This window comes from Electrophorus electricus, chromosome 20, assembly GCF_041902795.1.
Source record: "Electrophorus electricus isolate QZ-2024a chromosome 20, ASM4190279v1, whole genome shotgun sequence".
Taxonomy (NCBI): domain Eukaryota; kingdom Metazoa; phylum Chordata; class Actinopteri; order Gymnotiformes; family Gymnotidae; genus Electrophorus; species Electrophorus electricus.
The window spans coordinates 174,177-197,393 of NC_137516.1; the positions used below are offsets into that span (position 1 = coordinate 174,177).

Here is a 23,217-nt window from a genome sequence, read left to right on the forward strand (position 1 = left end):
GTTGTTATGGCTGACGTCTGTAGATGGCTGGTGACATGCTGGTCTGTCCACAGTTCACACACTGTGAAGGCAGTAATTGTTGTGACACACCATGCTGATATGCTTTCTGCGGAGTCTGAAGACATGTGCTTCAAAAACGTGTGTGTTTGTATGTGTGTGTTTGTGTGTGTGTGTTTGTGAAAGAAAGACAATGCAAGAGACAGAGAGAAAAGGAAGAGGGGAGGTGTTAGCAGACCATAACTGATGAACAGAGATCATAACTGATGTCAACAAACATCTTACACAAATCAATGGACTTGCTAATGAATTGATTTTTAGTCATTTTCCTTTCTCTCTTTCAAATCAAATCAAATCAAAATTTACTTCTATAGCAATTTTACAACAGATGTTGTCACAAACAGATTTGCAAGCTCCAACCCCCAGTGAGCAAACCAGGGGTGACAGTGATAAAAAACTCCCTGGAGCATGAGTAAGACACCTTGGGAAGAACCAAGACTCAAGGCCCATCCTCTTGTGGCCGACAACAGCCACCACAATAATAACAATTTAAAAAATACATTTAAAAAATGAAAAAAATAAGTAGTTAATGTCTAGATCAACTTTCCTAGTCTTTTCCTGTGGTGTGCATGTGTCTAAGACCCATCCTGCAAGAAAACATCCATTAAGGACAAAGGAGGGTAGTTGGCTGAGGTGTGGTGAGCTACTTTCTCTCTTTCTATCTGTCTGTCTCTCTGTATCTGCAGAAGTTACATGTTTACCTCTTACACATTTAAGATTTGAAACTGCTGATTCACTGCACTGCAGTGCATACATTTTTGGAGCACACCTGCCACCTAATTATACATAATCTATTAAAAAAAAAACATGCAAGTTCATATTTGTCTGGGAGGGGGCACTCTGTAGGACCACTACATTAGGACAGCGTGCTTTTATTAGCGTGCTTTTATTATTATGTAACATTTTTACATCTTGAACTTATTGGAGTTAAAGAAAAATGTTCTGGTCATCAAAGCAGGGTGGGGGTGTGATCATAAAAGATGGTTGGGGGTGTGGGGGTGTGGTCATCAAAATAGGTTGGGGGTGTGGCCATAAAATCGGGTTGGGGGTGTGGTCATCAATGGGAGAGAGCCTGCTCTGATGTACAGAAGTACTGGCTAAAGAGGCTCTGTCATCACAACTAAACGGAGCTGATCTAACTGAACGGAGCTGATCTAATTGAACAGAGCTGATCTAATTGAACGGAACTGATTTAATTGAACGGAGCTGATCTAATTGAACGGAGCGGGTTAGATGAGACTCCAAACAACTGGCATCACAAACATGAATGAGTGTGTTGAGCTGAAATTTGAAGGCATGCTATTCAGTTTTCATATGCGGAAGAACAGCCTGGTGTAACATACATTACATATCATCACTAATCCTGTACTACTCTTTACGTGTGATTTACAAATGTCCTTTGAGAATTTGAACTGTATAGTTAATGTAATGTGTCATTGTAAACACTACTAATGTAAAGTGTCTTAAATGACATATTTTCAAATGAAGCATAGCACTCCTTGTAAGTCATTAATTGCCATTAAATTAAATTAAATGAGGCCACCTGACATCCAGAGGGAAGCTGAACCCTCTCTGGAGCTGAACACTGTCTGCATCCTGATCTTCTCACAGTTCATCCTCGTGTTCCTCTTCCTGCAGGAGAACGTGGAAGAGTGCAACTCGTCCAGGGGCTTCATCTGTGGAGAGGAGGTGAGACACAGGAAGGGGATTTGGGCTCAATTAAAATACGCTTTTGAAACACGCTTTTGAAACACGCTTTGAAACGCTTTTGAAACACGCTTTGAAACACGCTTCATCTGCTCTGAAGCAGCTTCTCCCACTGAGGATGTGAGACTCATTTCATCCGTGTTGAATCAACCGTAAAGATGATTGTGTAGGTGGTATATGTGAAGAAAGAAGATGTCAAGACTTAGATCAGTGATGTATGTCCTTCTTTTACTGGATATTCTGACTTATATAACTGGTGGATGGGCCAAATAATCAGGAAATAGTGCTGCAAAACAGGACTTTAGTGTTGCAAAATGGGTACATTTTTATTTTATTTTTTTTTATTTTTTTATTTTATCTTAAAATAATGTCAACATTTAGCCTAAAATTGTTACTGAGTCAAAGCTGATGTGATAAAAAGTTTTTGCAGAATTGGAGTTTACTTTGTTTATTTTTATTTTATTTATTTATTTATTTTTGACAGTGATCTTTTCCCAATGCACAGACTCAAATGTGCACTGTGTACAGAATGATTAGGCAAGAGAGTATTTTGACCATATCATCATTTTTATGCATATTCTCCAACTCCAAGCTGTATAAACTTGAATGCCTATTGGATTTAAGCATCAGTTGATGTGTACTTGTGTAATGAGGGAGTGTGTTGCCTAAGGAGATCAACAACCTATATCAAGGTGTGCAGAATTATTAGGCAGCTTCTTTTCCTCAGGTAAAATGGGCCAAAAAAGAGATTTAACTTACTCTGAAAAGGCAAAAGTTGTACAAAGTATTTCAGAGGGATGCAGCACTCAGACAACAGAAAGGTGGAGGTGGGGTACTGCTATGGGCTGGTATTATTAAAGATGAGGTAGTTGGACCTTTTCTGGTTGAAGATGGACTCAAAATCAACTCCCAAACTTTCTGCCAGTTTCTTCAAGCAGTGATACAGGAAAAATCTGCATCAAGAAGACCATGATATTTTTGCATATTATTCCATCGCATGAGTCAAAGTACTCCACTGCATCACTAGCCAGTAAAGGCCTTAAAGTTAAAAGAATAATGACATGGCCCCTTCCTCACCTGAGCGAGAACTTGTGGGTCCTTCTTAAATGGGATTTACAGTGAAGGAAAACAGTACAGCTCTCTGAACAGTATCTGGGAGGATGTGGTTGCTGCTGCACAAAATGTTGATGGTCAACAAATTAAAAAACTGACAGACTCCATGAATGGGAGACTTATGACTGTTATTTAAAAGAATTGTGGCTAAATTGGTCACTGATTTTTTATTTATTTATTTATTTATTTATTTATTTAATGTCAGAAATGTTTATATTTTTATGATTTTCTTTATTTTATTTTTATTTTATTTTTTAATTATTGAAAATATATTAATTATATGAAAATAAACAAGCAAGATGGGGAAATGTTTCATATAGTTGCATAATAATTCTGCACACTATTTATTTAATTTAACTATTAACTATTTATTTAACTATTTAATAGTCTCCTAAGAAAGCCAAAACCTCACTTTTGAGCACTATAGTTGTTCAATGATAAAATTACTCCTTAAAAATACAGCTTGAATACCTGTACAGAATACCTGTATAGTTTTGATATGAACACACAAAATCCAGTAAAAGATGATCAGTAAAATGAACCATGACATAACTGACCCCTGCTACCACCAAGGGACGCAACCAGAGCAGTGGTGTTTTAAAACATCTAGCTACGTAAAACAATGACATTTGCTAACTATGCAATGATCACTGTGAATCCAAAAACAAGCTAAAAACATGAAATTAGTAAATAATTTGGTATTTGTACAGAAGGACCAGATAAGCATGGATGTGTGTGTGTGTGTGTGTGTGTGTGAGATTGAGTGTGTATGTATATGCATCTGTATTCGTGTGTGTGTGTGTGTGTGTGTGTGTGTGTGTGTGTGTGTGTGTGTGTGTGTGTGTGTGTGTGTGTGATAGAAGGACACGTGAGATCAGCATGTACGTGAGTGTGTGTGTTATAGAAGCTTTGTGATTTTTAAATACATGGGTGTGTAAGTAAAGCATGTTTGTTTGTCAGAAGGTTTGTTGTTTCATGCTTTTATTTCTGGATTTAATGTGATCTTAAGGTTCTCTCTGTAAGTGAGTATGTTCAAGGTCACAAAACTTGACGTGATGACGTGAACTACAAAATGGCTCACAAGCATTATTCAAAAAAGTGATCCAACTCATGAATCCTTATTTGTATTTTCCAAGGGTTTTGTGGAAACTGAGACTGTGGAAAAGGACTTCAACATGCGGAACAGAAGCCCTGATCTTCATCTCCATCAGGGACTGTGGCTGTCCAGCCTGGTTTCCGCAGTGGGCATGCTCACTGTGTGAAGCTGCGTGGATCTGGCACCTGTGGACACAAACTACACCATAATCCTCAGAGACCAAAACTACTGGCTGGCTGTCCACCCTTAGCAGCTTTATTTCTTTCCAGTATAAACAAACAAACAAAAAAAGACACAAAGATGAAGTGTGAGGGAATCCTGAGTCATCTGTGAGACTGCTAGAGGACTGGCATTAACGGTGAGCAAGAATGAGACAGACAGATGGGGAGGGTGAGACAGATGGGTTGGGTGAGACAGACATGGAGGGGCTGGCTGGATGCTCTTCTCTCGGTGTCTGGACCGTAAGGGTGGTGAACTGACTCCAGGTGCCCTGGTTCCACCCTCTCCAAGAATAAACTACTTAGATCTCCACAGATCTGTCATTTGTCAGCAAGACTGAGTATGTAATCGGCAGAAGAGCCTAATAGACTGCAGCTGGGTTTACAGCACACATAATCAACGCCATCTCACATATTGTAGGATTATTAATCAGCTATATTTGTTTGAAAACCCGGAGTCATCAAAACTTTAAGCATGGACTGGGTTTCCTGCATAAATGTTGGAAATGAGGTGGGTGTACCATCATGGCTGCACCCGTCTACGTAGACACGGACTTGTTCCCACCCTTTTCTCACAGTCCCTCCTGGCCAGAGACAGGAACTCACACATTTCTTCACCTGCTGATCAGTCCTGCGATCCACTGTGTTAGTGTCACTCTCCACCCCAGCCCCACCCTCCACCCACTGTGTTAGTGTCACTCTCCACCCCAACCCCACCCTCCACCCTCTGTGTTAGTGTCACTCTCCACCCCAGCCCCACCCTCCACCCCCTTGTTAGTGTCACTCTCCACCCCAGCCCCACCCTCCACCCACTGTGTTAGTGTCACCCTCCACCCCAGCCCCATCTTCCACCCACTGTTTTAGTGTTACTCTCCATCCCAGCCCTACCCTCCACCGTCTGTGTTAGTGTCACCCTCCACCCCAGCCCCACCCTCCACCCCCTTGTTAGTGTCACTCTCCACCCCAGCCCCACCCTCCACCCACTGTGTTAGTGTCACCCTCCACCCCAGCCCCATCCTCCACCCACTGTGTTACTGTCACTCTCCACCCCAGCCCCACCCTCCACCCTCTGTTTTAGTGTCACTCTCCATCCCAGCCCCACCCTCCACCCCCTTGTTAGTGTCACTCTCCACCCCAGCCCCACCCTCCACCCTCTGTTTTAGTGTCACTCTCCATCCCAGCCCCATCCTCCACCCTCTGTGTTAGTGTCACTCTCCACCCCAGCCCCACCCTCCACCCTCTGTGTTAGTGTCACCCTCCACCCCAGCCCCATCCTCCACCCTCTGTGTTAGTGTCACTCTCCACCCCAGCCCCACCCTCCACCCTCTGTGTTAGTGTCACCCTCCACCCCAGCCCCATTCTCCACCCTCTGTGTTAGTGTCACCCTCCACCCCAGCCCCACCCTCCACCCTCTGTGTTAGTGTCACCCTCCACCCCAGCCCCACCCTCCACCCTCTGTGTTAGTGTCACTCTCCACCCCAGCCCCACCCTCCACCCACTGTGTTAGTGTCACTCTCCACCCCAGCCCCACCCTCCACCCACTGTTAGTGTCACTCTCCACCCCAGCCCCACCCTCCACCCACTGTGTTAGTGTCACTCTCTACCCCAGCCCCACCCTCCACCCTCTGTGTTAGTGTCACCCTCCACCACAGCCCCGATACCAATCTTTTCTGACAGATTAAAAAAAATAAACATTGATGAAAAAGTACTTTCTGATGATGAGCCTGCAGCAGGGTTTGGCCTGTGTTTTCTGCTTCTGGTGGCCAACCCACATGTTTTATTTCAGTCTGTGAATGTATTTTTTAATTGTACATATTATAATTATTATATAAAGTTAAGGAAGATGACTGCAGCTGTTATAATTCCGCTTCTGTGATGATTGAGACACGACACCTGCAGACCCAGTTGTGTGTTCACATTCAGATGTTTGATCTGTTTGTTGAAGCATTTAAGATTGTTCTTTTCTAAAAATATATATATATATATATGTGTGTGTGTGTGTGTGTGTGTGTGTGTGTGTGTGTGTGTGTGTGTGTGTGTGTGTGTGAAGCATCAAAGAATCCAAGACAAAACGTACTAAAAGTAGCTGCCAGACAAACCTGGTCATGATTCTCTGGGCAGCCACATTGTGGAAGCCTGCTGAAAGCCAGAAGGTAGGAGAAGGTTCAGGATATGTAGGAGGTTCTTTACGCCAGGTGTGTCCCAGATTGTGCAATTTTATAGATTTTTTGCTTAACGTGATGTATTTGGCACATCTTTTTCACACGTCTGAACAGAAAACCTCCTTACTGTGTTGGGACGTCCACTGTTGGTCTTTCCATTGTGTGTGATCTCTTATGCATCCTTTCCTTTCCTTATCATTCTCATCTACTCTGTCTAGCGCCCCCTCAGAGAGGATAGCTACTTTATAATGGACAGTTGGCATTATATCGATATTTGATATTTCTTCTGAAATTTGCTTCATAACTCATATCCTCTGAATGCACTGTGTGACTCCTGTATTTACATTCCTGATTATTTTATTAAGAACAGTGTGTGAACATCAGATGAAGTCAGGTAATACACACTGGCACTGGACAGTTCATCTGCAGATTCCACTGCAGTTAAATTAATATGATGCACATTGTCAGGTATATATGTAAATATTAAACTTTGGAATCAGTAACACAAAACGATTAAAGTTCCATTCATATATATGTGTTTAATTGATGTAAGCTAATACATCATTCCACACCAGTCGATGTAGTGTATGATGAGAAATGATATTTTCACAGAGGTTTATTGTTGTGGTACCAAAAGATGTTTGAAATCTGATGAACAGGAGGGAAGAGTCTGACCATCTGTGAGGTTTATTTTGCAGAACAGGCAGCATACTGAGAAAAAGACATGGTGCCTCTTTTTCATTATATTAAAGTGATGATTAATTATTTGTTCTTTGGCAATTGATTTATGCGCAAACGTAACAGGATGCTGCGGAAGGTGTATGTATGTATGTATGAACAAATGTGTGTGTGTGTGTGTGTGTGTGTGTGTGTGTATGCAAGAGTGTGTTTGGTGTTTGTGTGTGGGGAGTGTATATTTATCAAAAAATATGAAGTAAAAGATTCAAAATTATAAAGAACTCAGAATATAGAGAATATTTTAGTATATTTATCATGAATAATTTAGAGAATAATCCAAAACAAAAATTTGAACATCCAAAAGTAAACGTGATTAGATATTTGTTTTTTATTATGCTCTTATTAAACTATTAATTTGATTTGTGGCTGGTTGTAGCTGGGTGGTGTTAAAGAGGTGGGGCTGGGGGGGGTTACAGAGGCAGGGGTGGGTGTGGTTATAGAGATGGGGTTATAGAGGCGGGGCTGGGTGGGGTTATAGAGGTTAGAGACTGTACGGTGCGTACAGACTGTACAGTGTGTAGACTGTATGACATGCAGACTGTGTACAGTGTGTAGACTGTACAACATGCAGACTGTGTAAAATGTAGACTGACGTGCAGACTGCATTGTGTAGACTATGTATTCAAATCCTCCATTCACCCACAGTATGTGGTTGAACTGCAGTGTTGCGATGGCACACAGACATATTGCTTCGTCCATGGTAGTTGATAATCCTCTTTATCAGAACTTTTCATCAGTCAGATCTGCGCACATCTGTGAGAGTGGAGATGAGAGGAGGAGGACTGAAAGCTTCCTCCCATTATCTGAACCTGAGATGTGCTTCCACTGCACTTGGGTTTAATGGCGGTGTCAGAAGTGATTTCTAATAATGGGCAACCCCTGCCACACAGGCACCGGGATTATGGCTCAGCATTTAGAGTCTGCCAACTGCATATTTCACTCAGTGTGAAACGCATCTCTCCCTCATACGGCTTCTTCACTCACCACCAGGTAGTGTGTGTGTGTGTGTGTGTGTGTGTGTGCGCCTGTGGGTGTGTGTTTGGGGGCCAGTGGGGAGAGGTTCCTTTTTGTTTGTTTGCATTTCAAACTGTTGCCTCTTAAATTGAAGAGGTTTAAACATATATGCCATATATCAGAGAGATCTAAACTAAATTGCATTTAATGTTAATACTTTTTACATAAAGTATACATAAATACATAAAGTTGTGTTTTGTAGTCCCTCTGCCACAAGTCTGTAATCCTACCCCAGAGAACACAGGGTCCCACTGCCACAGGGACATAAAACAAGGTTAAAAATGTGAGTTTAAACATGACTTCTCTTTCCATGACCATGTGTATGATAATGGATGGTTTACATTTGAAAGGAACCAATATAATACTGCATAAATACCCTCCAATAATACACAAACACACACAGTGAAGTTGCATTGAAAACAGCAAGGGAACATCGGTAATGCTGAGTGTCAGAGGTGTGGAGCAGAGACAGAGATAAGGTAAATAAGATTAAACGTGTCGAGTAAGCAGAACATGATCGAGTTTATCTCTGTGTCTCAGATGAAGAGGAGGCTCTGGTCACATTTGAACAGGACCAATACCTCACACACATTATACTGATTGACAGTCTAAAATGGGTTTCAGCTTCATTAAGATAATTCACACACGCGCACACGCACACACACACACACACACACACACACACACACATTCACAGAGAGTGAGGGCTCTATCTAAATGCTAATCAATTATTCACAGCACCCGGTGGACAGGACTGGGAGAGGCAGCATGATGAGGTTCTGCATGTGTTAGTGGAGCAGAGTTGCTTCTATCTGACACTCTCTATTGAAAGTGCTGTTGGAAACTAGAATGTGTGTGAACCTTGGAGGATAAAAACCAACCACGCAACTGGGAGATAAAGATTGGGTTAGCGTTAGCCTTAGAGTGGACATAATGCTCTTTTCAACTATATTTTTATTCAAACATTACACTGGTAATATATTTAATTTCTGGTTATATTTTATAATTAAATATTTCAAATAATTTATGTGACCTGCCAGAACACCATCTTACAAAGAAGGGCTTTACAGAGAAGTGGTACCATACAACCCTAGTGAAATGCAACCTCATTGAATTATATAAATGGAAAGTGTGATTTTACAGTATATATGTTGTATATATGGTGTGTATATATACTGTATATATGCTGTATATATGTTGTATATACATATATATGCATGTATGGGTGTATGCATGTCTGTGTGTGTGTGTGTGTGTGTGTGTGTGTGTGTGTGTGTGTGTGTGTGCATGCATATGCATAAATGTGTGTGTGTATCTGTGAGTGTGTGTATGTATATGTATATGTATGCATAAATGTGTGTGTGTGTGTGTGTGCATGCATGTGTATGCATAAATATGTGTGTGTGTGTTTGTGAGTGTGTATGTATATACATGTGTATGCATAAATGAGTATGTGCATGTGTGTGTGTATGTATATGCGTTTGTGTGTGTGTGTGTGTGTGTGTGTGTATGCATATGCATGTGTATGCATATATGTGTGTGTGTGCGTGTGTGTGTGTGTGTGCGCGTGTGAGTGTGTGTGTCTGTATATGCATCTGTATGTGTGTGTGTGTGTGTGCGTGAGTGTGTGTGTATGTATATGCATCTGTATGTATGTTTGTGTGTGTGTGTGTGTGTGTGTGTGTGTGTGTATGTGTGTGTGAGTGTATGTATGTCTATGCATGTGTATGCATATATGTGTGCGTGTGAGTGTGTGTGTGTGTGTGTGCATGTGAGTGTGTGTGTATGTATATGCATCTGTATATATGTATGTGTGTGTGTGTGTGTGTGTGTGTGTGTGTGAGTGTGTGTGTATGTATTTGCATGTGTATGCATAAATGAGTGTGTGTGTGTGTGTGTGTGTGTGTGTGTGTGTGTGTGTGTGTGTGTGTGTGTGTGTGTGTGTGTGTGTATCTGACTCAGCTCTGCCAGCTCACAGGACGTGTAAAATGCTGATTTTACACACATTATACACAACACACACATCATACACACCATACACACATCATACACACATCATACACATCATACACACATCATACACACATCATACACACCATACACACATCATACACATCACACACACCATACACACCATACACACATCATACACATCACACACACCATACACACCATACACACATTATACACTATATACATCATACACACCAATTAAACACACAGGAGAGGCAGCATACAGGAAGAAGATGCATTGTGAACTGGATGAGGACACACTATGCCTGCTAAAACTGCAGATATTAAACTGTTTTGACTAAAGCTGATTTGGATTCAGAATTTCTCCAGAATATCTTTTATTAAAAAGAAAGAGAAAAGGTGTGTGATAGTGATGCTCCTATATTTCATTCATATGTTATTTTACTCATGTATTACACTTTATTTGTGTTCATAAAACTATAAATGTAAAACTGTAAACTGTAAAACTGTAAATGTAAATGTCACAATCTGTGTTAATTATTATGAGAAGTTCATGCTCTAGCTGTGTGTGTAGAGAGGGCCTCTGTTCCAGTTTTTGCAGGGAGATGTTTTATGCTGAATAAACAAATGCGCCCTGGCCGTGAGCGCTAAAACTTCACTTTATATGTTTCTTGATCAAAGTTACAGAACACTAATATCCACCACAAAATAAAGCAACAACTACTCAGAATTCAAACTAAGATGTAAAGTGTTTCTGCTACTCTGGTCCCCGGCTGATAGATCTCACCATGAGCTCATCTTAGATCTGTAGTAACTGCTGTGGTAAACTTGAGTGAATTCAATGAATGTTTCTTAAGAAGTCTTAAGAAACGGGATTAAGCACTGTGCGCTGATGTCAGTTTGTGTCCTTGCCTGGAAAATAAGTCACTGTGAAGCTTGTCACAAGAAGAGGATGAGGGGGACATCCAGCCTCTGAACTACTCCAGGTGTCACAAAAGTTTTCATTTCTAATTAAATGCTTGATTAGCTCTTATTAATGAGGCTTAAATTGAGCCCCATACCTGGGAGTTTCCATGGAGAGGTGAGCTACTTGAACATTTCGTAAATAAGACACATGATGTGCTGCTTTGAAATAGATGCTACACTACTGAGAGTCGTGCTGGTGAAGTAATTTGGCATCTGGTTAAACAAAACCCCAATTCCCACTTCTGCCAGAACTGCAGTGGAGACATTATGAAGAATTACCTTCTCTAACTGTCCGGGACTATCTGGAAACTCCAAGTAACTGAAGTCAGTGGGACCCTCATCTGTGAGGACTGCCTAATGTTCCAAATGGGACAAATTGACCTTTCAACTCTAAGAGGCAGGCATCCCTGAGGTTTTGAATTTGCTGAATAGTTGTTTGAAATTATACCATTTTTCTCCACAAAGGATATGTAATTTTTCCTTCTAATCAAATACTACATAAGGACATGTACTAGTGATATATGTAGCTAACCTCTACAAAGGTAAAGCCATCAATGCTAACTTCCTATACGGCTAACATCCACACCTCAAACCTCCTCAGAACTGATCTCCATATGGCTAACCTTCACATGGCTAAAATCCATGCAGCTAAATTCACATGGTTTCAAGTTTCAAGTTTCAAGTTTGGTTTATTTGTCACGTACATAGTCATACACGGTATAACTCGCAGTGAAATGGTTTGAGATTGCTCTGTCCAAAGTGAGGAGAAAAAAAAAACGGGTGCATAAGGAAATATCTATCTATCTATCTATCTATCTATCTATCTATCTATCTATCTATCTATCTATCTATCTATCTATCTATCTATCTATCTATCTATCTATCTATCTATCTCTCTCTCTCTCTCTCTCTCTCTATATATATATATATATATATATATATATATATATATATACACACACAAAAATATATTAACAATGTATGTACAATATATGTATATATACACGATGTACAATGTATATATGGATGTGTGTGTATGTACACAATGTATAATTCCATTTTACAAATTTACAGATTTAGAGTCACATGGTGGTGGTGGTCCCCACAGTTAATCAATTTCCCTGATTCAGGGCCTGAATGGCCTGTGGGAAGAAGCTCCTCTTCAGTCTCTCTCTATTGGTCTTCAGGGAGCGAAAGCACTTCCCTGACCTCAACAGAGAGAAGAGCCTATTGTTGGGATGGGTGGGGTCCTTCACAATCCTCCTGGCCTTGGTCTGGCACCGCTTGTAATAGATGGTCTGCAGCTCAGGAGGTTCCGTATTAGTGATGTGCTCTGCTGAACGCACCACCCTTTGGAGTGCTTGTCTGTCCTGCTTGCTGCTATTAAAGTTTACACGGCTAATGTCCACACGGCTTACCTCCACATGGATAAACTCCACAGGGCTAATGTCCATACGGCTTACCTCCAACCAGCTAAACTCCACATGCTAAACTCCACATGGCCAATATGCCCAAAGACATGCACAGTGCAGTAGGAGAAGCTGCCCGTATTGTTTATTCTGTTGTCAGGTGTTCCAGCAGGTTCTTTGTGCTGGCAGCCTGCAGACCTCCATGACAGGAAGTGGCTGTCACATCTGCACGGGAGATTAAGTTTAATCTCTAGAGTGCTGCTCCATCTGTCTTGTATCCAGTTCCCCCGTTAAATGTTTAGCTAATTAAGGACAATTATTAAGTGGTGGCTTTGCCCTCTATGAGTATTTCCACTACTCACATCAGCGGGAGTCGAGTGAAGTATTGGGGCAAACTTTAGACATTACCTTTCAGTTCAGTTATAATCAGAGACTTTTAGAGGATAGAACACATCAGTTCCACATCTTGAGGCTAAAGAGCTTTAATTTAATTTTATTTTTCCTTTAATAAACGTGTGTGTGTGTGATCAGGCCTCAGTATGTGCTATAAGTTAATGACATTATGAACTATGGTTTAATAGAATATATAAACTCCATCTGGCCTTGTTTCTTAGAGGAAGGTGAAGCTTCCTCTGTAATTTTTTACAGAAACATGGTCTCTCACCAGAGAGCCAAAGCCCAGAGGGTCCTCATTAACTCCAGGTTAGAGACGTGCTTCAGCCAAACATACCCCCCATTCTCCGAGAGCAGACCAGCCGGGGTTGCTCTACATTCTGGATGTGTGTGGATGACAAGAACAGAGTCTCAGTGAAGGCCTGACACAGACACCTCAGTGTCTCACTCTGGAACCCAGTGTTACACATTAGCAAGCCATCACTGAAGAAGAGCAGATTAAAGCCTAAAGCCAGCAGACATATTCTGAAAGACAGCCTTGTGATATTTCTTAGAAGTTGACATTTACACTACTGAAGTATCTGTGAATTTAAAAGGCATCATTTCCATTCACTGTGATCCAGATTTATATTTATAAATTCATGCAGTCTGAATAAAATCTTTATTAATGCTACATCCATCCCATCATATATGAATCTACCCAGGTAGAGAGGGTAAGATCTGATATGTCACAGATTATTACCGTTAACTTCCTGGTTTGGACACCTCGAGCTCCTAATCATAATGTAAGATTATTGTGAGCAAAGGACCTTTCCTTTTGACTCCTGCCCTCTGGGACAGCTGTCCAATAATCCCTGTCTCTGCAATATCACCACTGAAGTGTGAAAAGCACACCCACATACATATATGCAACATGACAAAATTATTTTGGAAAAGAATGACAAGATTTTTAAAAGGGGATGAAAACCATTAGTACCATGCTGACTGCGGTGTGATATTTCTGCTGAAAAAATGACAGAACCAACATGGAAGTTCCTCCCTAATCAATGAAAAGTTTTGTGTCTGTTTCTGAACAGGAGAGAGATTGAGGTTTAAAGTATAGTTTCATAAATATGTATTGTACCTTATTTTAAATTTTCCTTGTTACGATAAAAACATCTCAAGTGAATTTTATAAGCAAAATATACTCATGAGCTCCGAATGTTCTGTTGTGTAATTCTGTATTAATACCAAATAGGTGTGATCCAGAATATACTGGGATGTCACAATTAATTATAGGGTTAAGATTAGAGTTAGGATTAACCACAACCTTAATGATAAGGTTAAGATTAGAGTTGGTATTAATCACAACCCTAATGGTAGGGTTAGGATTAGAGTTAGGGATAACCCTAACCTTAATGATCAATTTCCGATTATAGTTAGGGTTAACCCCAACCTTAATGATCTGGTTAGAATTACAGTTAGGGTTAACCCCAGTCCTAGAGATAGCTACAGACTTAATTTTAGGAGTAAAACATGAGTGAACGTGAACGTGATTAAATCACAATATTGATAGTGATGGAAGACTCCATTGATATTCATATAGTGAATATATTTTCCAACACACAGCCCCTGCCTAAGGTATTGTATTCTATTATATTTATTGTATTCTGTTGTATGTTTTTTATTCTACTGTATACTATTTAACATCTATTTGCATCAGCAAGGTATAGCTTTGGACACAAGGACACAAATCTAAAAATAACTGCTATACGTGAGTGAGCTGGAGGAGTTCAGTGGCAACAGAGCTGGACAGAAACACTGGAACAGCTGATCTGGTCTGTCAGGAAATCTCACACAGCCAACGAATCAAAGTCACAATTATACTTTAGGAAAATAAATCACTGGATAAGAGAGGGAATGCTGTCCTGGAGCTGCCTCTGGAATGACTTTCACATGCTTCTGGGATTTTGTTCCAATCTTTCAATATTGCATTATGTTTCTAGTATGGAAAATATTTAGTGATGACATACAGAGTTTCTGCAATATAGATAAAAATATTTTGTATTTTTAACAAAAATATTATCACTTGGCAAGAAAAAAGTCAAGCCATCAAAATTCCCAACAAAAAATCACAGCAGAAGCAGTTACTAGTTTCTTCAGCTGTCCAGTGCAGACTGCAGTGGCCATAGGGAAGGAAGCAGGGTTGACTACTCATCACATTACACCAGACACAAACATCAGAACGGACAAGATAACTAGTGTTCTTAGCTTTTCTCGGGAGTGTGTATGGGAGGTTTGGAAGTATATTGGTATGGATTTATGGAGGTTGTGGATATGGGTGTGTGGAGGTTTTGGGTATAGAGGTTTGGGAGCTGTGAGTGTAGGGGTTGTGGGTTAGGGGTGTGGAGTTGTGGATGTTGGGGTGTGGAGTTATGGGTGTAGGGTTATGGATTTGTGCGTGTAAGGGTATGTAGCTGTAGGGGTTGTGGGTATAGGGATGTTGTGGGTTTAAGGGTGTAGGAGTATAGGGATATGGAGTTGTGGGTGTAGGGTGTGGAGTTGTGGGAGTTGTGGGTGTGAGGTTGTGGGGGTTGTTGGTGTGGAAATAACTTTTGGTTAAATCTTGAATGTTTTGCTCTCCAATTGGGAATAAACAGGCTCACTCATCCTGCTCATGACCTGCAAATAAGCACCATTCTCTGAGCCAAGCCTGCTTCCTCACACATCTGAGTGCTTATCATCTTCCTCTGCAGAGCATCGATTGTGTCAAATCAACCGTAGCTCTGAACTATTTCTGTTCTCATCTCTGGCTCCATCCCAGTACTTCTCAGTCAATGTTTTAATGTATAACATTACAAAATCCCAAATACTAATACAACAAGATACATTGAATCTGGTGTGTCACAGATCATACTATAGTATGAAGAATTGTGGTATGAATCTGTCTATGAATTGTGGATGGTAATCTGTCTGGGTTAGGGCAGAGTGTGTGCATCCGATAGGTGTATATGTATAGAAATGACTGGTTAAGTACATTTTGATACTGAAGGAGGAGGTTACGCACTTTTTCCATAAATGTGTACTTCTGCACCTCCAGGTCACTGGGCTGAATAGTGCATGCTTATTTCTACTGTAATATGAATGGCATGCACGGTGTGACTCAACACTATATTCTGCATGTAATGTAGTGAATTATGTGAACACTGACAGTGTGTAAGAGGCCCTCTGTATGCAAATCAGGATCTAATGGTGGATTGTTGCTCATTTTCGCATCTCAGTTGAAGTCCAGCTCCTTCTCTTGATACACTGACTGTGAATATTAGCATAGTCTCCTTACATAGTCTCCTTGCTGTATCCACAACTCTTGCATTTCTTCACAGAAATTTAAATGGTAGACACATTTTGCTTCAATTTCCTTCCAACTCACTGTCCTCATTCGTTAAATGAGTTCAAAGAGACTGAGCAGAAGAAAAGATGAAAGGAAGACAGGCAATGTGCAGACTGCCTCCAGTTAAAGAACATTCTTATCATAGTAAACCTTCCTCAAAGTTCCCCCCAAACACCAGTCTATTAAAGGCAAGGACCATAACCTCCAGGAATCCAATGTGCTATGAAGAAAATGTTTTAAGGCTGCTGCTCTTTTCAAAGAATGACAGGAGATGAGTCACTTAAATTTTTAAAAGTAGAAACATGTATTTTCTTCTCTTCCTTTAATTCCTCAGTAAAGTTTTATCATTAAAAAAAAAAAATTTGTGCAGTAACATACCAGCCAAGGTCATGCTGAGGTGTGACTGTATGAAAGGCAAACCCTGACACCACACTGCCTCTACTCCATACTGATGAAGGACAAACCGTGACACCACACTGCCTCTACTCCACATTGATGAAGGACAAACCCTGACACCACACTGACTGTACACCAGGGTTATAGGGTTATAGGGTTCAGTAAGGGTACGTGCAGGGTTATAGGGTTCAGTAAGTGTATATGCAGTGTTATAGGGTTCAGTAAGGTTAAATGCAGGGTTATAGGGTTTAGTAAGGGTGTGTGCAGGGTTATAGGGTTCAATAAGGTTAAATGCAGGGTTATAGGGTTCAGTAAGGGTACGTGCAGGTTTATAGGGTTCAGTAAGGTTAAATGCAGGGTTATAGGGTTCAGTAAGTGTATGTGCAGGGTTATAGGGTTCAGTAAGTGTATGTGCAGGGTTATAGGGTTCAGTAAGGGTATGTGCAGGGTTATAGGGTTCAGTAAGTGTATGTGCAGGGTTATAGGGTTCAGTAAGTGTATATGCAGGGTTATAGGGTTCAGTAAGGGTATGTGCAGGGTTATAGGGTTCAGTAAGGTTAAATGCAGGGTTATAGGGTTAAGTAAGGGTACGTGCAGGGTTATAGGGTTCAGTAAATGTACGTGCAGGGTTATAGGGTTCAGTAAGGTTAAATGCAGGGTAATAGGGTTCAGGGTCCAGCCCTTTTAGAGCTGTATGTCAATAGGAGTTTTTTATAGTCAGTATGGAGTTTAACTGGTAGCCAGTGCAGCACAGAGAGAATGGGAGTCATGTGCTCAGATTTTCTGGTTGGAGTGAAGACTCTGGATGCTGCATTCTGGACAAGTTGGAGTTTACTTAGTGATTTATTGGAACAACCAGCTAGAAGAGCACTGCAGTAGACCAGCCTAGAGGTTATGAAGCAATAAGCATCTCAGCATCTCTAATGTATAATATCTTTTGTAGTCTTGCAATATTACTTTGGTGGGAAAAAAAAGCTGTTCTGACTACATGTGTGTGCATCGAATGAGAGCTAGGGATCAAAGATGACACTTAGGGTTTTTTACATTTGTGGATGGATGAATTAAACAGCCATGCAGATTAAGAGTGTGGTTTGAGACCTTATTTGTCCCAGCCTTAGATCCCTGTAACAAGATCTCAGTATTTTTTGGATTAAGCAGAAAGAAGTTGTTTGCCATCCAACATCCATCTGATACATAAAGATGGGTGTCATCAGCATAGGAGTGAAACCTATTGCCATGCTTTCAGATTATGGTGCCATGCAGTAGCATGTAGAGGGAAAAGAGCAGAGGGCAAAGCACTGACCACTGTGGGACACCATGCCTGATCTTAGTAAGGTCTATGATGTCAAAGCCGCACTCAGATCAAGAGGCAGAAGGATTTTAGTACAACCTCTGCCTACTGACAGCAACTCTAATCAGTGCTGTTTCAGTACTGTGGCAGGGTCTGTATCCTCACTGGAAGGTTTCACATATGCTTTTCTTTTGCAAATAAAAGCACAGCTGTATTGAGACCACTTTTTCAAGGATTTTTGTAATGAAGGGAATGTTTGATATAAGCCTGCTAAGGTCTGTGTGATTGACATTTGGTTTCTTGACTGTAGGTTTAACTACAACTTTTAATGATCTTGGAATATAGCCATTGAAGAGGATCCTTGAACCAAGGTGCCAGCCGCAGTCCTATAGCATTCAGTAGTGAGCTTTTAGATTTTTAGTGGATTCAGAATTTTTCAGAAAGGATATTGAAGTCTCTTACAATAAGATCCTTATTTGAAGCAAGTACTACTCTGTAAAAAAATCAGCAAATTCAGCAAATTGTCAGTAATAATATTGTTCACAATAAGTGCTTTAGGTTACAACAATCAAATATTTAAGAAACCTAATTTCATGCAAGTAATACTATAGCTGATAGAATATATTCAATTCATCTTTACTCTAATGAGCTTATTAGCTCAAATGTTTTTACGTCTTTGAATTTGAGGTGGACGGGGAACAGACATAGTCTCAATGTTACATTATTTACTGTCCACAAAAGCAGGTAGCCGGTGATATTAACCTTAGCTAATTTGAGATGTCTAACAATGGAATCTATAATAACTAGAGCACCGTTCTGAGTGGATGTCAGGGGCACGAGGGTGGGAGGGGAGTTGGGGACAACAAACCATTTTTTGAGAGGCAGAGCCGGCTGTGGTGGTCATTCAGTAGGTCATTCAGTATGCCATTCAGTAGGTTGTTCAGTATGTCATTCAGTAGGTCATTCATTATGTCGTACAGTAGGTCATTCAGTAGGTCATTCAGTATGTCATTCAGTAGGTTGTTCAGTAGGTTGTTCAGTAGCTTGTTCAGTAGCTTGTTCAGTATGTCATTCAGTAGGTCGTTCAGTATGTCATTCAGTAGGTTGTTCAGTATGTCATTCAGTAGGTCATTCAGTATGTCATTCAGTAGCTTGTTCAGTATGTCATTCAGTAGGTCGTTCAGTATGTCATTCAGTAGGTTGTTCAGTACACCATTCAGTAGGTCATTCAGTATGTCATTCAGTAGTTCCAGATACTGCTGCACCACAGACCTCCCCTGCCCCAGCCCTCCATCATCCCCCCAGTGGACTGGGGGGCAGGACACCCTTTATGAATTAAACACTGGGGCAACGTGGCAAGAAAGACTGTTGCCCTCAGGAGTTCCATTCATTAATTACTGGTTTCATTATTAATTTTTTTATGTGGAGAGAGGTATTTAAGTGTCTTTTAATTAATGACTTGGAAGATCAGTTCTCAAAAAGCTAAATTTTAATTTTTATTATCTTAGAAAAATTATGTGAAATGTATTGGGTGAGGAGAGCGGCAGTATAAAAAAAAATGAGAGAATTATTATATTTTCCCCCAGTGCTGTCTTGCAGTGGCACACATGAGCACAGCACAGAGCAATATTAGACAATATTAGACACAGTGCTTATGTTCAGTGTCTCCAGTAGAAAACTCACATAATTAAGAGTGCTGACAACAAGTTGCTCTTTTGTCCACAGAAAGAAATTCAATTAAAAGTGAAGGTGTAAGGTCTCAGAAAATTGCTGTCAGGATGGTGGTTCAGAAAAGCAACGTTATCGTGCTGATACACACGGCACACAGTGCTGGTCTGCTCAGGCTGTCACAGGAAATAGAAAAAGAGAAACTCGACCCTCTGCGTTTTCATCTCACCACATTTCTGACTGAACTGTCTGCACCAAACTGCTCCCCCTATTCAAACATCCACTATTTAAGCAAATATGAATACAGAGGATTTACTACCTCATTCTCTGCATTTTACATGCAAAATTTTTGTATACTCTAAATATATATATATATATATATATATATATATATATATATATATATATAAAACTTTTTAAATCTAACTGTACCATCTGATAGATGTTTTGGCTTTAACAATGGCACATGCACAAAACTGGAAACAAATAACTTTACATTTTTCATTTTTAGTATTAAAAATGGTTTGTTCCCTGTGTGCATGGGAGCTGTTTTTTGCATTCTCCTTTGCTGAGACAATGAAGCATTCTGCAGTCTCTCCATCACCTGCCCAGATTAATGACCTCAGTTTAAATGTATGACTGTTCAAAGCCATCACTCCTCACTAGATGCCCAACAATAAAAGTGTGTCATTACGTGTGCGGTTAGCACAGAGAGAGACATAAGTAAAACACATTACTTCCATTAAAGAGGAAGGACATATATCATCCTGGTTGTTGGGTCCATGGTAATGGATTTATTTTATTTAGTGTATTGCTAAACCAAATAGATACTCTCACGAAATTTATAAAGGTATATGCTCAATTGTCAAAACATATGAAACATGAAAATTTGTGGAACAATAGATTGTTCATATACAAAGTTTGATTAGCTGCTGGATATTAATGACTATTTCAAAGTAAATGTTTGGTTGTTTTGTTTACATCTGGTAATTTGACTTTTTATGCATGTTTACACAGATCATCCTGCAGGCTCTGGAGGTGTTATCATTCAGGAGGCTAGCGCAGTACATGGCAGAGGTCTGTGACAGTCCTGCTCTAATATAAAGCTGCACCATATGCTTATAATGATATAGGACTCATTATACGGATTATGTACCACATACTATTATCATTACATTTTCAGAGCTGTTAACCTGCATAGGTCTATATCATAAAAATACAAAAGTTCTTCCCACATTATACTGATGCTGCATTATAATTACGGCGATGTAGGCCCAGAGGCTGTTTTGCAAAATTTAGTGTGCATAGTTTCACGCTCCTATTATCTCTTTGCTGATTGCATTTTTGCATATTTCACAGCCTAAAATAACTGGTAAGTGGTACACAAAAGAGCAACAATATATGTATCCAAGCTTAATCGCACAACAGTGAAGTCGTGTAAACAATTAGATTTAGTCCTTGACTGACAAAAGTTATAAACTCTTATCTGGAGAGTGCAAATGTACAAAATCAAAAGGATTATGTTGAGTTCTTCATCTTGAAAATGATGGACATAAGTAATGTGTCTTCAGGGTGATGTGATGTTTCCAGTGATGTGCAGCTAGTTCAGGTCAATTTGTTATAGATTCAGTACATAAAACAGAAAGTTTCATAAGAACATTTGTGAATGGGATCTGCTGCACACATCACCACCGACCACTACAACCATCAACCACCTTACTCTTCCTCTAGTCTGTACTGCCTTAAGACAAAGCTTGGTTTGTGATCTCCACAGGAGATCAGAAAATAAATAATCAAAACAACCAATCAGAAAACAGCTAATCCAGAACTGCAGACTTGCAGTATCATCCGTTGACAAACTTTACGTGGAGAGACAACTCTATCATAATACTAAAACCAGTTCTTAGATATATCATAATATTAAAATATAATATTAAAAATAAATTATATTAATAAAAATTATAAATACCAGCAAAAATAAACTGCAATTAAATTACCAGAAGCATATTCTTCATGCTCATGCAGAGTCATTTTATGCAGAGTTGCAGTCCAAAAGCCATACCTCCGACATGGATCAAGGTGAAGCAACTCAACTATGCACGAAAACATAGGATCTGGGGTGCAGAAAAATGGCAGCAGGTGCTCTGGACTGATGATTCCAAATTTTTTTATATTTGGCTGTAGCAGAAGGCAGCTTGTTCGCCGAAGGGCTGGAGAGTGGTACAATAATGAGTGCCTGCAGACAACAGTGAAGCATGGTGGAGGTTTCTTGCAAGTTTGGGGCTGCATTTCTCCAAATGGAGTTGGAGATTTGGTCAGGATTAATGGTGTCCTCAATGCTGAGAAATACAGGCAGATACTTATCCATCATGCAGTACCATCAGGGAGGCGTATCATTGGCCCCAAATTTATTCTGGAGCAGGACAACGACCCCAAACGTATAGCCAATGTCATTAAGAACTATCTTCAACATAAAGAAGAACAAGAAGTCCTTGAAGTGATGGTATGGCCCCCACAAAGCCCTGATCTCAACATCATCGAGTCTGTCTGGGATTACCCGAAGAGACAAAAGGATTTGAGGAAACGTACATCCACAGATGATCTGTGGTTAATTCTCCAAGATGTTTGGAACAACCTACCAGCTGAGTTCCTTCAAAAACTGTGTGCAAGTGTACCTAGAAGAATTAATGCTGTTTTGAAGGCAAAGGGTGGTCACACTAAATATTGATTTGATTTAGATTTCTCCTCTGTTAGTTCACTGCATTTTGTTAATTGATGAAAATAAACTATTAACACTTCCATTTTTGAAAGGATTCTTTGTTTACAGAATTTTTTCACACCTGATTAAAAATTTTGCACAGTACTGTATATTGATATATATTGATAAAAGATTGATAGATGATTGATTTTGGATAGCTAATGTAAGAGCTAGCAAAACACGATTGAAACACATTGTAAAAAGACACTACAACTGGAATTATTTATTTCAATTTCTTATTTTAAGAATAGTTCAAAGCACTTTACTGATATCTGTATGTGTTTTTCTGTTAATTACTTGTCACATATCTGTTCATCATCTGTGTTGCTTCCCTTCCTATTTTCTTTCTTTTTCTTTTTCTTCAAGTGGATCTTACTGCTTGTCAGGCATCATTGTAAATAAGAACATGTTCTTCATGACCTGCATGTTAAATTAGAGGTTAAATAACATTTTAAAATGTGTTGATCCCAAGTGTGTGAGTAGACCACCACATCACCCAAGTAAGATTCACAGTTTGGCACATCACTAAGCTGAAATGTGGAGGCCCCCCCCCGAGGCATTACAGTGTACTGTAGGAATTTGGCGGGGGGGTGGGGGGGGTAGCAAAAGCAGATATGTCATGAGGGGTGAATGGGACCTGCCAGTAGCCTTTTGACTGGTCAAGCTTACTGACGTAAGCAGACAAACTGATCTGGTGAATGCATTCCTCCATTCACGGCATGGGAAATGAATCTGGGATGGTGACAGGATTCACCTTCCAATAGCTTGTACAAACATAGAAAAAGCCATCATGCTTTGGCACCAAAAGGCACAGGGAACACCATGGACTATGATGAGGGACTGCTAAACATTATCCAACAGGTATTCAGTTTCCTTATGCATGATGG

General features: G+C 40.1%; 1 protein-coding gene across 1 annotated transcript in view; it reads left to right on the forward strand.

Annotated features, from left to right (window-relative positions):
• The window catches only part of gfra2a (GDNF family receptor alpha 2a), a 51,589-nt gene extending 45,355 nt beyond the window's left edge, over positions 1 to 6,234 (forward strand). Inside the window, exons 8-9 of the mRNA XM_027022008.3 lie at positions 1,696 to 1,746; positions 4,014 to 6,234. Coding sequence (XP_026877809.2) covers positions 1,696 to 1,746; positions 4,014 to 4,139 — 177 coding nt within the window. The 3' untranslated portion in view covers positions 4,140 to 6,234. The remainder of the gene's footprint in view (positions 1 to 1,695; positions 1,747 to 4,013) is intronic.
• Positions 6,235 to 23,217: the final 16,983 nt, after the last annotated feature.